General features: G+C 31.0%; 2 protein-coding genes across 8 annotated transcripts in view; both read right to left on the reverse strand.

The window, feature by feature from the left end:
• Nucleotides 1–17,182, reverse strand: part of LOC134682960 (neuronal acetylcholine receptor subunit alpha-9-I-like) — a 208,052-nt gene that overhangs the window by 180,761 nt on the left and 10,109 nt on the right. The window lies entirely within an intron of this gene.
• The window catches only part of LOC134682962 (LIM domain only protein 3-like), a 102,986-nt gene continuing 92,650 nt past the window's right edge, over nucleotides 6,847–17,182 (reverse strand). For all 7 annotated transcript variants that reach the window (XM_063541912.1, XM_063541917.1, XM_063541913.1 and 4 more), the window contains 3 exons: nucleotides 10,200–10,422; nucleotides 9,285–9,410; nucleotides 6,847–8,645 (listed from right to left, as the gene is read on the reverse strand). In XM_063541912.1, coding sequence (XP_063397982.1) covers nucleotides 8,456–8,645; nucleotides 9,285–9,410; nucleotides 10,200–10,422 — 539 coding nt within the window. In that variant the 3' untranslated portion in view covers nucleotides 6,847–8,455. The remainder of the gene's footprint in view (nucleotides 8,646–9,284; nucleotides 9,411–10,199; nucleotides 10,423–17,182) is intronic.

A 17,182-nucleotide genomic window follows, 5' to 3' on the forward strand; every position in this document is an offset into this window, starting at 1 on the left:
CTAAAGGAAACACATTCGGTTTTACTAGATTATTTTTACTTCTTCTATATTTAAAGTGCCCGTGTGAAGATTTCTGTCGTTCTAAGCGCATGTAATTCAATCTCCACCCTGGTACTAATTTTATTTCTTTCATTTTCATTAATGAAAGTGTTGCTTGTGTACAAATAAATTTAGGGGAATGACACGAACATGTCATCGGTTCTTATGTTCGGTTTAGTATCTTCGATGATGTTTTTATGTCCCCCTACTATCGTAGGTGGGGCATAGGTTCAGTTTATGCTGAGTTCACACGTACGTTTAATTCGAATTGAATTCGAATTGAATGCGAATCGAATTCGCAAATCGCGGTCACACACTCTTCTTTTTTTAATTCGAATTGATTCGCATTAGAAATACGCTGATGATAATACGAATTAAAAGGTAACGTCGGAATCGAATTACGTCTGAACTCAGCATAAGTATCTTCGAGGTTGTTTTTTATGCCCCACTTACGAAAGAAGAGGGGTAATATGTTTTCGAACTGTCCGTCCGTCTGTCCCATTTCAGGTTAAAGTTTTTGATCACAGTTGTTTTTGTTAAAGTTCAGAAATCCAATAACATTGAAACTTAGCACACATGCTCCCTATGATATGATCTTTTAGTTTTAATGCTTAAAGAGAGTTTTGATCACAATATCACTGCCCCGCACTGACTGACATAGAAAACGATAGTGCGAGTGGTCATCCGTCGGTATTTTTTGTGAATTCTCTGACTTAGTTTTAATAGTTCTAATAATCCCATTTACTTTGCAGCGGTACAATTTATTTTTAAACCATTATATATAGATATAGGCGTATCCAGCCGAAAACCATTGTCACGTGTAACTATGAACTAAAAATGTGCTACTGGACTGTAAAAAATCGTTTGAGACGACAGGCTATAGAAGATGCTGTTTTCAAAATTCTATTTAAATACTTAGTTCTTTTATGTTTTAATTGCCATTGATATTTTATAAAATTTGTGATAAAAATAAAATATTCAGGAATCCGGCCAGTTTAGTCGAATTTTGGTCTATATTTGTTTGGTTTATCAATAGGTTTTAATAAATTATTTATTTTGAAATTTAACATCCGTCTAAAAGAACAAAAATACATTCAATCACTCCTTCCCATTATTTAGCCATTTAACCATTTAAGCCGTGAAAAATTATTGGAAAAATTAAATATTTTAATTAGCAACGAGAATAATCTTTGTATAATTACATCGAGTTTGACATGTTACACGTGAACAGATTGATCGCTTCAGCCATTTAACCACTTTGTTGACAGTAAAAATCATTTCTGTCGTCTGTATCAAATGCCGCATGAATTTTATTGAAAAGATTTCCTATTGACAAAAACGGGGGCTTTGGTGTTCATTAACATATATTTTCACTTTCATTAAGCTGATAGACATCTTGACAGCAAGAATGTGGCCATTATATCCTAAAATATTAAAGGAAATTACATTTTTCTCTATAATCCGTTTTTACATCTTTTTCTGTTGAGAAGAATTGTATCATGATTGGCAACACATATACTTTCATCCCTCATAGAAAATTAGAAAGCCTACAACTACAAAATCATCACGCGTTTGGCCGGATAGAAAACGACTTTTAATATTTTTCAAATTAGTTTCATGAATAATAAGTTGTATATAAATGTCTCTGATAGTATATATAATCTCCGTTGTCTGTCATTGTTTTCATACCTATATATTGTATGTTATCAGCTATGACAACTCCAATCGGATTGTCGGCTAGGATTTACATGTAGATCTTGCAGCTATGACTTTCATATCCTATAAGACGGCGAGACAGGACGAGGACAGGATACCAGAAGATGTACTGGGAAATTAAAAAGTTTACAACAAAAATGAAAAAGGTTAACTAATCAAGAGTACATTTATAACTATTAAAAAGTCGAGTTTCTACTTTATGACATTGAACGGAAACTACCAGTGGGAGGGTTCCGGGGGTTGGAACTCCCTTTTTTGGACGATCAATGCATTTGAATGGGGACATATAGTTGGACCCCCTTTTGTTCTGGGTTGGGAACCCTCGTTTTTAAAATGACTGGATCCGCCCCTGACTACTATATATACTGTTAATATGGTCTCAGCATTGAAGTATTGTCAAATCTGATCTTTATGATTTCGTTTGAAGACTTTCGTCTAACTCACAACTTATTGTTTTATTCTATAGTTTCAGTTATATGTGCTGAATCAAGGCAAACAGTTCAGAATATGTTGAGTTTTACCAATTGTCCAAATATGTCAAAACTGTTAGACGACTTTTAAGAGCTTTTACCCTTAAACAGGAACATATAGATATAATGTATACCCACTGCCTTAAACGACAAATCTCATTTTTTTTCGTTTTTGCTTAATATCTTTAAAACAATAATTAGATAGAGAGACAATTTAAAATGCAAAAATGATCAGCAAGACAAGGTCTACAAATACGTTCATGTTCAAAATCATCAGTCAATCATATCCTTGTTATAATTATTTCCCGTCTAGAATTACAATGATTATGGAGGAAATCAGCTGATTGTTGGAGTTATTGCCCTTAAATGACACTTTTTCCAATTTTTATGTGTTTTGCCTAAAATGATAATAAGTAAATAGACATTTTAAAAATATCAACAAGACAAGATCTTTAATCAAATTGTACCAATATAGTTAAAAAAACTGTCACTCTTTATGGGAGTGATCAGCCTTAAATGAGGATTGTTTACACTCTTTTGTGGTTCAAGCAAAGACGATAGTGAGAACTTAACTAAACTACAAGATCAACAAAACAGACATTTTTGTCATGAATTCTATTCTTGTCTACAATGTTGGAGAGTGTCCTCTGTTGAATATTCACAGAGACCAAGGTGAGGGACACAGGCTCTTTATAGCGTCTAGTTTTTAAAGCAGTAACTGAGCCATGAGGCTGATGTCAAGGATAAAACACATACACCAGACATTGATAGTGAAATGCAAGATTTGAAATTACATTTGAACATGTTATCTGAGCAAAACGTTTGAGTAACTGAATCTAAGAGTGAAAGGCAAAAAGAGGTTCCTATTAACTAGCTTTACCACCAAATTTAGCAATTCAATGAAGCATAAATGTTGAAGTTGGGTCAAATTATCTCCACAGAAGGAGATGTGCTAAATTAATAAATGCAAATATAAGTGAATACCAAATATCATTGGCTTACCATTCATGGTTTCCTTTATTTCTACCTGATCACAAACTGAAACAATTTGTTGACACAACTGTCTTTTAAAAATAACAATCTTAAGTCTCAACTCTGTGACTCTGTGAATGTGGTTTTGCTTTTAGTTTGAATGCCTTCATTAACTGAATGTACTCTTAGATCAGACATGGTTTACTGGCCCGGGGGTCTTTTTGTATGTGCTAAGTATCTCTTCCAATGATTTTGATTTATTGTCCTTATGTTTGCAGTCAAGTCATCATGTCAGGTTAGGAAAGGGTTGGAAGCTCACTAAAAAGTATAACCCTACTATGTTCTGTATGCCCTTGTACAGAGTCAGGAGCCTTTAAATTCGAGGTTGTATTATGTTGCTGTCCCAAATGTTTAGTTTTTTTATAAATTTTTATCAGTAATCTAAATGGCCTTTGGTTTTTTTTTTTATTATTATTTTATTAAACATTTTATCATGCTAGTGTCTTTCATAGCTTAATACTAAATGGTATTGTTGTAGGCCATAAACTGCCCATTTGTTGTTTAAATCCTTGACCTTAGACTTTAGGTCTCTTGTGGAAAGCTGACAAATTAGCAATCATACCATATCACGTATTGGTACACTCTATAATATGCGAAAAGTGTTAAAATGACTCTGCTATCAATACCAGATGAGAATGCCTTTGTTTTTATATTGAGACATCTGTTTCATGCAAGACAATTAAAGCATCAACCATTTGCAAATGATGTTTAAACTATAACATTTCCTTGTACATTGAATCACCAAAATCCAAGTCATAACCCTTCTTTGTCATGTGTTATATATAGTAGATATGACTCTGATTCAAGGAAGACTACTTTAAATAATACTGCTCAGTGAGTGATCCATGAAATCTTGATCCAAACCCTAATTTTAGGTACCAGTACATTTTGTAAAAGTTTTACTCCACAATGCACATGTGTACTAAGTTTCAAGTTGATATGACTTTAACTTCATGGAAAAAGACAAGAAAAACAAAATGACTCCTTCAATTGCAGGTGAAACAAACATATTGAGAACAAATGGGGAATGGGAAATAGAAGATGCCCCTTCATGCATAGAACGTTATAAAGGGACATAACGTAAGAACTGTGTTAAAGTGACGCTATCCTAAAATGTTACTGATCTTAGTTTGGTGGTAATTCGCGTTGTGTATAAGTTTCATAACATTTGGTTGAGACAAACTAAAATTAAAGAACGGACACATTTTTTTTTTATTTGGTAAAGGGCCATAACTCTAGAACAGAAAAAGTGATGAAGTCGAAATTCAAACTTGATCTGTGTTTTGTTGTCAAGTCTGCGACTTTTAACGAAGAAAGATCGACATCGGGACAGTAATCCAGCGGCGGCAGCAGCGTTATCTAACATCTAAAAAGCTTTATATTTTTGAAGGTTGAAAACCTAGATGCTTCATACTTTGTATATAGATGCCTCATCCTACAAAGTTTCCGTCAGTCACATGTCCTTGACCTCATTTTCATGGTTCAATGCCTACTTGAAAAAAAAGTTTTTTTGTAATGATAAATTCTCTCTTATTATAAGTAAATGTAATATGATAACTATATTTGGTATGTGTCTACCTTGCAAGGTTCTTAAAAAAAGTTTTTGAGTTTTGGTCTTTTTTTCTTATACTATTTGCAATATGTCAACTATATTTGGTGTTTGGAAATATTTTATAATCTATATGTCAGTCATGCCGGTTTTATTTGACCATGAGCTCATTTTCACGGTTCATTGCTCAGTGTTAAGTTTTTGTGTTTTGGTCTGTTTTTCTTAAAACTATATGCCATAGGTCAACTATATTTGTTGTATGGAAGAATTGTTAGATGTTTATGTGACAGTTGTAATAAAGCTTTATATTTAGGACTATCAACATAATACCAATGATTAGTAAAGAAGGTGAGACATTTCAGCATGTGCACTCTTGTGGTAATAATGATTGTGTACAATTTTCATATCATTTGATTGAGGCAAACCAAATTTGAAGAACTGAAACCAATTTTGGGATTTACGGATGTAAAGACGTACCTAATACAAGGGTAAACTTAATGCCCCTCCAAGACAGGGGAAAAAGTCTCACTTTGAAAGCTTATATCACATGACATGATATCAAATGAAATGCCCATTTTTCTGAAGAGTCAATATGAAAAGATAGCATTTCAAAGATTGAGTGATTCATTGGCAGAGATGGCGGACAATAATAAAACAGAGTAGTATATTGACTTTTTATTCAACAAGAAGGACTAGAGAAAAATCACCTGTAAGTATATATACATATATACCGGTATATATATACAATAATATATATAAACAACCAAACAATGAACATACAGACTAGCTTGTATTTTGATGTAAAATAATAAAATTCTAAAAAAAATCCCAAGACTTAAACTCTAAATAAAGATAAAATTATAATTTTTAATGTAGTATTAAAGTCTCCAATTTATATTTTTTTGTATCATAGATTTACATAAGGTAGTTGTTAATAAATTCAGGGATCTAAATTGAAAAGGTGGTTTAGTGTCTAGAAATTGCAAAAGAAAATGACAAACTTAAAACATAAAGTTGTTTTCCAAATTTGTAGATAATTATACTCTATTTTGAGTGAAAAATTGTCTTACATCGATGAAATATTCTGATTTAATGTTGCTGTAAAAAGTTCAATTTTCTCTTTATTTTCTGAACATTTTTAAAAATTCTTTTCTCTTAATGTCATTTCAAGTTTCATATCTAAATTAAGAAAAAAAAAATGTACAAGAAAGATACAATTCTACAAAATTAGATTAGAGTCCTAAACCACCTTTTATTTCTTCTGAATATAACAATGTAATCCTTTTAGAATAAATTCTTAGTGCAAAATTCTATGTACATTTTTGTTTCTTGAATTCACAAGAAAAGAAAATGTGTGCCCTCCCCCTCCCTGTACCCAATCAAATCAAAGTCCATGACCTTTAGTTGAAATGTGAGATTCATACAAATGTGGCAGCATGAAGTATTGCACCTCAAATCAAATCAAATATCCTTAATCCTGAAAAATGAGAAAAATAAATACATCATAAAAATCTTGTATAATCCTATTACAAATGAAAAATAAAACTATTTATGATGATGAAAAATCTACAAAAGTGTATGCACAAAAACTTTGAACGTATCAACTTACAAAATGGAATTGAAAATGAGAAATAAAATTTTTCATTAGAACAGAAATATCTCTATATTAAAAAGACCTAACCAAACTAACAATAATAATACATCTAACAAAATACCATCCTATGGTACAATACTTAAAACTTAAGTCAGATATATAAGTCTTAATATAGAAATAGAAACAAATAATAATGCTAGCCAAAGAAGGATTTATCAGAAAACTCCATATGAAGTCGAGATATCAATTGGGAAGAAGTCAAAATGTTTCTTTTCATCATAAACTTCTTTAAAATTTAGAAATAAGGGATTAAGATAAATTCTATGAAAATTACAACATTATAAATCCAACTTAATGCCTTGATTGCATTTAAAATTGAACTCAATTCTGTTTACAACTTCAAAGGCTAAAAATCCTAGATTTCAGAACAAAAAGAGTTTCTTATATTGTAAGAAATATAGAATACATATCATACTAAGCTACCATTTTTCTAAAATTTAAAGCAATGGATGATCCAAATTAAAGTGTTGTCCATCCACTACACAGACCTTTCTAAGTCTTTAAAATCACAAAATAAAAATGGTATTCAGTGTTAAGGAAAAAAAATACCAAGTTTAAAAATAAAAATTCAGGTATACAATATGAACACAAAATTACCAAACAATTCACAATAAATGGAATGTTAACGTTTTTCACAAATTCCAGGGATGTACTATTGGATTGGCTCCAAAGATAAATCCTTAGAATTCATTCCAGTCCATAGGTTCATCCCAAGTTTTTCAGCCTGTCATATCTTTTTTTTTTATATTTCAATATTTATAAGTATGGATATTTCATTATAAATAAAGTAATAATATAATATATACAAAATTAGCACTAAACTCTTGGAAAGTAAACAAAGTTTGTTTTGGATTTCACTTTAAAGTAAATTTAATATATCTTATTTTAAATATAAATATATGATGATATTCACAGTGACTAAAAAAATAATAAAACAAAATTGTACTTCTGAAAAAAACAAAATAAATTGAAGTAATTCCATTCTAGAATTTCCTTCTCTTCATACAGACACTAGTCAAAAAGTTATACTGAAACTTTAAACTGATAACAATTATTTTTTTGTTTTAAGAATATTTTGTAAAATGAGTAGCACTGATTGGCCATTTTTTTTAACGAAAGTAAAATTATACTTCAAATTCAAAAAATAAACAAACTGAATCTGAATATTAAATTAGTCACATGATCTATCATTATATCTAAAAATAGCAAGTACTCAACATCCACACAAGAAACAATATCATTCATTCAGATATAATCACTTGAACCCCATACTCTGGGAATGTACACACAAGATATCTCCCATATAAAATTCACAAAAATCAAGTCTCATATGGCATACTTAAAATTTTCCAGTCCTTGTAGAAGTGATGTGTTGTTTTTTAACCAATAATTACTGATAAAAAACCAGCAAAATAATCATGTATCTTAGGTATATGTATTATATCATGTATGGAAAAAACATTGGTAGTATTGAAAAAAGAAGAAAAAAATATGTCCATATCATTAAAGAATATGGTGACTTTTGTAATAATAACCACAATTTATAAATAAGTAAAGCTTAAACGATTTACATATTTTTTTATGAATGTATTTGACTAGACAATGCTATTGAGGTATACAGTCATACTTATATGTACATGTATTACTAAGAAAAAGAACACAAAAAATTACATAAGTGCTTTACATAAACAACAAAATATACCTGTTGAAAACTTTCATTTCATAATTATTTTTTTGAAGAAAAATTACATATTCTCAGTCTAATCTCAATTTCATAAGATTTATATGCTTCAATAAATTTGAAATCTGTATTTCTATGAAACAGTTAAGAAAAGACAATATTGATAAAAAGAAAACCCTACTACACTTTAGTAGTGAAGAAAAGTTTGGACTGTCAATCATTTGTATGATACTGATGATTCCTGAACTCTGACCTGCAGCCAATGGGAGACATCACATATGATAGAACCGGTACATATCATTATATCCCATAGTTCATAACGAGCCTGGACTTGGACTTCCATATCCACTCGACAAATCGTCACTGAGACTCTGAGTTTGTCTTTTGATTTGAGTCAGTGCATTGTAATTAAATGGCATGTTAGCAAAGACCATTCTCTCCTCGTAATCGTATTCACACAATATTTTGTTATCACACAAGTAGAATTTGTCTCCAACACAAAATCTGAAAAAAGAGAAAAGAGAAATTTATATTATATATCTCACAGAAAAATTGTGTATATAAGGTTAAATATAAACAATAAGAAATAACATGATACTCAAAGAGCTGAGTTTGTTGGACATATCTAAAAGTCGACACCATTAAGATATTTTAAAGGTGATTTAGAAAGAATATGGAAAAAATTATGAGTTATCTCCCCTTTAAATGATTTTTTCATAAAATTCTGTACAATTTATGTCAATACATGATTTATTGTTAATTTACATGATTTTCCAGTTTATACAAATATTTCCTGCAGATTAAGGACAATTTAATATTTTTGTGTTGTTTTATATACATGTATCAGATTTTGACTAATCCAAATAATTGAACTATAAAATATTGTTTAACCCTTTTTGTCTGTTCAGGAATTCATTTTGTGAACTGCAGATTTCTTTTCCTGGTATGACTTTCATTTCAATATAATATAAGCATAACCACAAAGTGCAAAGAATAAGAATGTTCTTTTCATTCCTAACTTATCAAAAATCCTTTGAACAATGATAAAAAAGAAATATGTTGTATTGAATAATTGAATTTGCATGGGTTCCCTCTGCCTATTTCTTCTTCAGAGCAAGTAATTAACAAGAAATGTTTGTTTACCTGTGATTACATTGTTGACAAGCAAAACATTCCAGATGATACACGTTACTTTTGGCTCTCATAACCATTTCAAATGCTGGAATCATCTTACTGCAGGCAGCACAATACCCTGTGGTACCAAATAATCTGAAAGCATACAATATTCGTTGGTCAGCAAAATGTATTTGTTCAGAGAATGAATTTCTGGTCCAGTGAATTTTGTGACATAAATTACATGGGTCCAACTATACCAATGTAAATCAGATTTTTTGTAGATAGCCTAGTCAACATACTAATATTTCCCTATTAAAAGGATTTTTAACTTAGTCCTAAAACTGAAAGTAGCATTTTCATTGACCTGTAAGCTTTGTCCTTTTTCAGTGTCTTAAGAATCGTTATTTTGTTGCTAACTTAGGGAAGACATCAAAAGATCGATGTAGGATAAAAAACTTAAATCAAATAGTTTGGGGGTGAGGGGGTCAACATTGCTGCAAGTTTTGTTAATCTAAAATAGATTTTACATATATCCCTATTGGTCAATCAATTTTCCCAAATTAAGTTAAGAGGGGGGTGTGGGTGTCAGTGAAAAAACTATGTGAATTAAGTTTTTTATCCTTCATTGAACTTTTGATGTCATCCCTTAGTATCAGATACCTACCTAACTGCAATATGTATTTCAAGTTTATTTTGGGGCTAAGGTAATCTATGCTTGGTCATGTTTGTGGAAGAAAACCTTAGTGTTGTGAATAAGTGAACATTTTATAAACAGTAAATTTACAGAAAATAACCATGTCAATGATATTCTATGTCAACACAAAAGTGCTGGCTATGATTGGACCTAACTTGTTTTAGTTGACAATCACATTTACATTACAAACTGTGATTGAGATTTTTATCTAGCTATCAATCATACATAAAACAAACTAAAACACTCACCTCAAATAATCTCTCCTGCATAATAACAAGTTAGCCTTGGCAAACAGTGTAGATCCCACCTCTCCCAGTCGACAATCACAGCAGGAACACTTCAGACAGTCCTCATGCCAGTACTGGTCCATAGCCTTTAACATGTACCGTTCTGCTATCTCCTTCTTACACCCAGTACATTCCTGCTTCACTCCAAGACTGGAGGCGGACTCCTGTGATATCTGCATTTGACCTGAAAAAAAGAAGAAAAATTGAAATAGGAGGTTTAAAATAATACAGTCAAGGGTAGATTCTGGGTAAATAAAAGAGGTTGGAATCGTCTATAATTGTCAAAGTTGTGGCTATATATACTCTGCAAGCAAAGCAAGGTGAATGTTATTTTTCACGATATTATTCAATCAAAAGTGGGAGGTTAAGGTGCCAGAACAGTCAGTACATTCCCACCTGATTCTGACACTGACTATACATGTAATACTGGTTACTTTGTTTAACAGATAGACTTGAATTCTAGTGTAATGGACTGATTGCCTACAGATTTCTGCCTCATTAGCTATATGGTGGCATGCACAAGATGAGGTTTAAATTACCTTAAAATACAATTAGTAATAGCTTATGTGTGAATTAACTATTTTATTTTAATATGGTCTGACCAAGAATGTCTCTTATTAAACAATTTTTTTCCCTAAGCTTTCACAGAACACCACGATTTAAAACATGTGGTACGATTTCTGAGTAGAAAATTTCATGTTGTGTCTTACTTTAATAAAAATATTTTATTGTTGGTTTTTATTCCTTTTAGTGTTGGGTGTATTATAATCCCCATTTCTTATTTTAAGAAGATCAAATTTCAGTAAACTATATATTGTAAATGTATTTTTGGCTTAAAACATAAATTACAAAAATAGATTTAGATACAACAAAATATTTATTCCCCAATATAAAAACAAGTCATTTCGACAAAATGTAAAAATAGTTCATTCAGGTAATAAATAAAGAATGTCAAACAACTGCACGAGGAAGACATTTCAATATCTGCATGAACACAAGATATGTGCACTACATAAGTGTTAGTATCAATACATTTAAATATCTATCTTTCCTATAAAGTAACATCAAGAAAACTACATATTATAGGAAAATATTTAGTAAAGCTGACCTTAAGAGTGTGTTTACATCCAAGAAAGTGCCAGGGACAACTGTTTTCCACACAGAATGTTAAATAATCTGGTATAATTACACCAATCTAACTTCTATTTATCATTTACTGGCAAATTAATGTTCCTTAATGTCATAACTACATCGTTCTCTAATGGAACTGTTTGTATAACTTACATATGGAAAATTTCAACACAAAATATTTTTATAATGGTGTGTGATATGAAACTATTTGGCTGGAAGGCTGAGTACTGAAAAACCTCCGTAATTAATAAAGCAGAAATGAAATATGAAAATGCAATTTGTCTTGGCCAGGTGTATTGGGTGATTAAGTTGTACACATTACATATCTATCATACAGAGTTAATGTTCATCTTCTCGTAAATTACACTAATTAAAAGAAACTTACTTTTTAGTACAAGGTTTTATTAATGCAACGGAACAGCTATTAAGTATAACTTTTCTTTTATAATACAAAGAAAAGATGGAATCGAAATAGATTTTTTAATTAAACTTTTGATCCAAAGATTAGGTCTCACATTATTAAATATGGTTATAGACAAGAAGTATGGGTTCATGTTGACCTTTCTGGATATTAAGTTCACCTTTGGGCCCATTGGCAAACTTTACTCAAGCTATTACAATGATGTTATGATACAAAGGAGTTTTTTCAGTACAATTTCTTACAGTATTTACAGAAATGTTCTAATAAAAAGTCAAAGATTTTAAAAATATAAAACATTTTATAATTATATAATTCCATTATATGCCTATAACTTTTGGGAAACTTTTTCTCAATTAAACTATACCATTGCAGTACATGAACAAGTCACCAGTTTCAAAATACAAGTACTTTCACATAAATTAAAAGTATGACATTAAAAAAATAAGGCTTTCTTTCATACTTGTTGAAAACTTTCAATTAGTGAATACTTTATACTTAACACTCAACAAAGCTGTCAAAATATGTAAACTAATAACTTTATTTTGATAAACTACCAAAATAATCAGGTGAAATCAGTGTTTTTATGATAATTAGTTACACAAATCGTTATCTTGAAGATCTATAACCATATTTCATATTTCCTGAATGAACTAAACCACCCCCCTATTTTTTTGTAATAATATGCATATAAATAGTGATAAAATCTGCCTCCATTAATCAAATCATAAGGCATTTATCACTCTAATTCACTGATGTCAGTTTCCCATCTGATGTAATGTAAATTTCACTGTTGTTTACTAATGGTCACAGTCATCATATGGATGTCAACACTATCTATCTCCGTGGTGACAAGATCATTAGGTATAATGGACCCAGTCAAAATTACTAGCTTTATCTACACTGCTGTTTACAAAATGAATGGTTATAGTCTCAACTTGGTTAAATAATGGTGGCTTTTTTCAATTAACTAGTTTTGGAAGTTGTGAAGACTATCAGAACCAAATAGAGATGTCTGTAAAAGATGCCATATTGTATTCGTTGTTAATGCAGTCTACATGATATACAGGTAGTTAAGGGATACCATTGATTTAGGTCTTGTAGTTATAAAATGGTAGTAATATTCTGACCTTGACCTCAAAATAATACTCAAAATACATGTAATATCAAAGTTTTCGAATTCTGATTTTAACCACATCCAATCACTGCTAATAAACCAAGAAATTAAATTCATTCCATTTAATAGTTTAGCAGATGACCTGGAATATGTTGTAATTTATGACTTAACAAAATGAGTCTTGTCACAAATGTTTGACTTTTAGTAACTTGATGAGTGCCAACAGTGGAGCAGGGCCATCCTTCACCCTTCTGAAGATTTTTGGTGATTTTTTAAGATTTTCTCAGTCCTCAGTTCTCCGTGTTTTGTTGTGTTGTGTCCACTGTTATTTACCTTTTCTTTGTTTTTTGTTTTTTTGGCCATGGTCTGTTTTCTCCAACATGATTTTACTTATATAATCATTAATTGCTCATAAGAGTTATGACCCTTTTGTCTATATATGGATACATTAATATAAAAAGAAATGCTACCCAATGACAATATGAGCTTAGTTTCACAAATGTGCCTGAGTCCACTCACACTAATTGAAAGCCAAAGGCCAACATCCTTGCATACGTGACATTTAAATACATGAACTAAAACATGAGAAAGAAAATTAATTTGACTTGTGTATTTCTATGCTTGCCATTCCTGTTATATTATTTATTGTTATTTTATTGTTCTTAATCTTCTTTATGAAATAGAAAAGTCTTACAGGATAAAGAAAATTGAAAATTAAAACACCTGATGCTAATGTCATATCGTTACTGTGTATTGTGCATTTGTAAGTCAAAACATGGCATGGAGCAACAGAATGGTCTTAGTCAGGAAACAGAAAACATGGCATGAAGCAACAGAATGGTCTTAGTCAGGAAACAGTAAAACATGGTATGGACCAACAGAGTGGTCTAATAATCGTGATGTAAGTCAGGAAACAGTAAAACATGGTATGGGCCCAACAGAGTCTGATAATAGTGATGCAAGTCAGGAAACATTGGTATGGAGCAACAGACTGGTCTAAGTCAGGAAACAGTAAAACATGGCATGGACCAACAGGGTGGTCTGATAATATTGATGTATGTCAGGAAACAGTAAAACATGGTATGAACCAACAGAGTGGTCTGTTAATAGTGATGTAACTCAGGAAACAGTAAAACATGGTATAGACTGACAGAGTGGTCTAATAATAATGATGTAAGTCAGAAAACAGTAAAACATGGTATGGACTATGCACCAAAAATTAGGGTAGAATTTTTTTTTATTATAAAGCAACACTAATTTTAATAAATTGAGCAAAGTGCACAATGCATACAATTCCACTCAGCTACTATTTACATGTTGCAATTATATGCATTCAAACCAGTTCTATTTGTCATGGTTATCTTATAATAATGATATTCAAATAAACTTATGATTGATAGTATAAAAAAAAACCAGATTATTAACATATTTCAAACTAACTTTCAGGGAAAACTTAAGTTGACCTATTTCCACTTTTAGAGACATTGATTTGATCCTACTTTTAGTATATGTCATTCCACATCTTGAGACATTGATTCAATCCTACTTTTAGTATATGCCATTCAATTACTACTTAATCAAATCTTTAACATCTTAACATCATATTTGGAATTGACATTAATATAAGCACGCTATGTAGTATTATTCTTACAGAAAATGTCCTGCTGTGAGCCTCATCTGAGTCTGTAAATTTGAAAATTAATAAGTGTTATAATCAGGGGCCAACAGAGGTAATTAACACTATGACAATTTCCTTCACTTAAGTTAAGCCTGTGATTGATGGGGACTATTTGATCTTCAATGATCACTGGTAATGTGTCAATGTTGGAGGCCACAGAAGGGAGAAACGTGTTTCTTATCTGATTTGGCTTGGTTGTGATTTGGTAATAATTAAGGTTTTCAATTAATTTCCAACTTTAGGATATTGGTTTAAATTAGGTACTGGAGTGAGAAAAGAAAGAGGAATACTAAATGGGTTGAATGCAGAATTCACTTAATTTTGCATTTCTAATAAATGTTGATCACAATATTTACAAAAAAATAAAGTTAAACTTTAATGCTGTTATGCAACCACCCAGAATTTAAACCAAAAAACCCACTAAAAACTAATTTGATTACACAAGTTCTCTGTTGTTTATACAACTGTTTCAAAATATCAAATTAGAGTGAGGAGAGGATTTTGTACACCATTAATTGAACTTTTTTTTTCCGGTAACCACTTTTCTACAATTTGTTAGTGCACCTTCAGTCTAATCATCTTTTTTCATTTCAAGGGATTGAAGTCATCATGTGTTAATCAAAACTAATTATACAGAAAAACTAGACAACAAAAGTGGACTTGATAAGGTTATTTCCTATTTCTTCTTAGCTCCTATTGAAAAAGTGTAGGACAAATACTGAAATAACAAGAAATTTAAAATCACTGACAAAAGTGAAACATAATTATTTCAAAGGAAGGGGGAAATATATTGACAGCTCTCAACTTTGTTCAGGAGCTTTCCTTGAGAAAATTAAAAATAAAGTCTCCCGAAGTCCCACATTCGAACTCAGATTGTTTACGGTTTCAACTGACGAATTCCTTCCTGGTTCAATTAATTTGTACACTGCTCCATCAACAATTCAGGACCATCTCTTACCATGTTCAGATTGTTCATAGAAATTGGAGAAGTTTCAGAACCAAAAGGTAGTAATCCATACTTAATACACTAAGTAATAGTTAATTATACATTGATGTGTTAGGCTGGCTGAATTATTTACTCAAAATGTCTTCATACTAAATTAGTTTTGTACTAATCATGTAAATCCTTTGGAAATGTAGCTTAGCCATTGGAAATAGGTACACAATACAATTTTTCAGACATAATGTGTTCCGTAAGCTTATTGTGGCTCATTGTCGTGGTTCCAATTGCATCTTATCTTTATTTCTTTAACTCTCCAATATTTCATACAATATAGTGGTAATTTAACCAACTATTTGAGGGGAAAAAAGAACAAGCACTAAAATTTTTTATCTCAAGGACAAAGAAACTTGAAATACTGATTATTTAATCTTATTTGAATGGTCCCATGACCCATCAATGATAATCTACTTTCTGATGGACCCAGGAACTGAATCATTCATTGATAAGTAACCACAAAAATAGTCATTGGGTATAAATTTTTATTGGCGAAGGATGCGGTCACTGACCATGAAAAATTTACAAAATTTACTTTAATGGATCTCAAGAACTTAACATGGAGACCATTCAAAGAAATTATGTTTTTCCTGAAAAGACACAGAACTCAGAGACTAATTATGTATTATAATATTAAATGGACTTAGGATGAAAAGTCAAATTAGTTCATTTTGAATGGAAAGTACAGGACCTGGAAACCATCACTCAGAATTGACTTAGTAGTACAATGTGTAGAACAAACATTCCCCACCTAATACACTGAATTGAAATTTTATGTTTATTTCATTAATTTAAAATGTTTCTGTTGAACATATGTTGTTACTTAAATATAAACTGGAGAGCCTTTCATTACCTGGCTATACTCATCTCACAGACACAAAAGTAACATTATCAATTTGAATTTGAGTGGCCAATCTTAAAATCTCATTAGGGTACCAGATTGAACAGACAAATCCAAAAGTAATGAATGGGGCTCTCTAGGCAGAGTACCCGATACATCCAGTATTAATGAATGGGGCTCTCTAGGAAGAGTACAAGATACATCCAGTATTAATGAATGAGGCTCTCTAGGCAGAGTACCAGATACATCTAGTATTAATGAATGAGGCTCTTAAGGCAGAGTACCAGATACATCCAGTATTAATGAATGAGGCTCTCTAAGCTGAGTACCTGATAAATCAAGTCTGCATGTATGGTCCTCACTAGGCAAATACCTTATAAATTTAAGACAGACTCAGATAAAACTATTAAAAATTCAACTATGTGACCTCAAAGCAGTTTTTGTTTTTAGATAAATCCAGGAATAAAAAGTACAAGGAAGAGTGTCATAAAATGATAATAAATTGGTAAAATACTAATCAACCACAAACAAACTTTTATATTTTTATATATTTATATACACATTACATTCAATTAGCAAGTCACATCATTATCTTCTGACTATTTTTTACACTAAGGTACCAAAGGCCTTGGAGATGTATTAGCCACAACCTTAAGTTTTAATATTCCAATGAGACCCCCACTGTAACAAAGACAAGGCAGAGGAAATCATTAGAGAAAGTTCTGGCAAGAAACAAATTCTGCAAAAAAATTTAATGAAGTA

This window comes from Mytilus trossulus, chromosome 9, assembly GCF_036588685.1.
Source record: "Mytilus trossulus isolate FHL-02 chromosome 9, PNRI_Mtr1.1.1.hap1, whole genome shotgun sequence".
In the NCBI taxonomy this organism is placed as follows: domain Eukaryota; kingdom Metazoa; phylum Mollusca; class Bivalvia; order Mytilida; family Mytilidae; genus Mytilus; species Mytilus trossulus.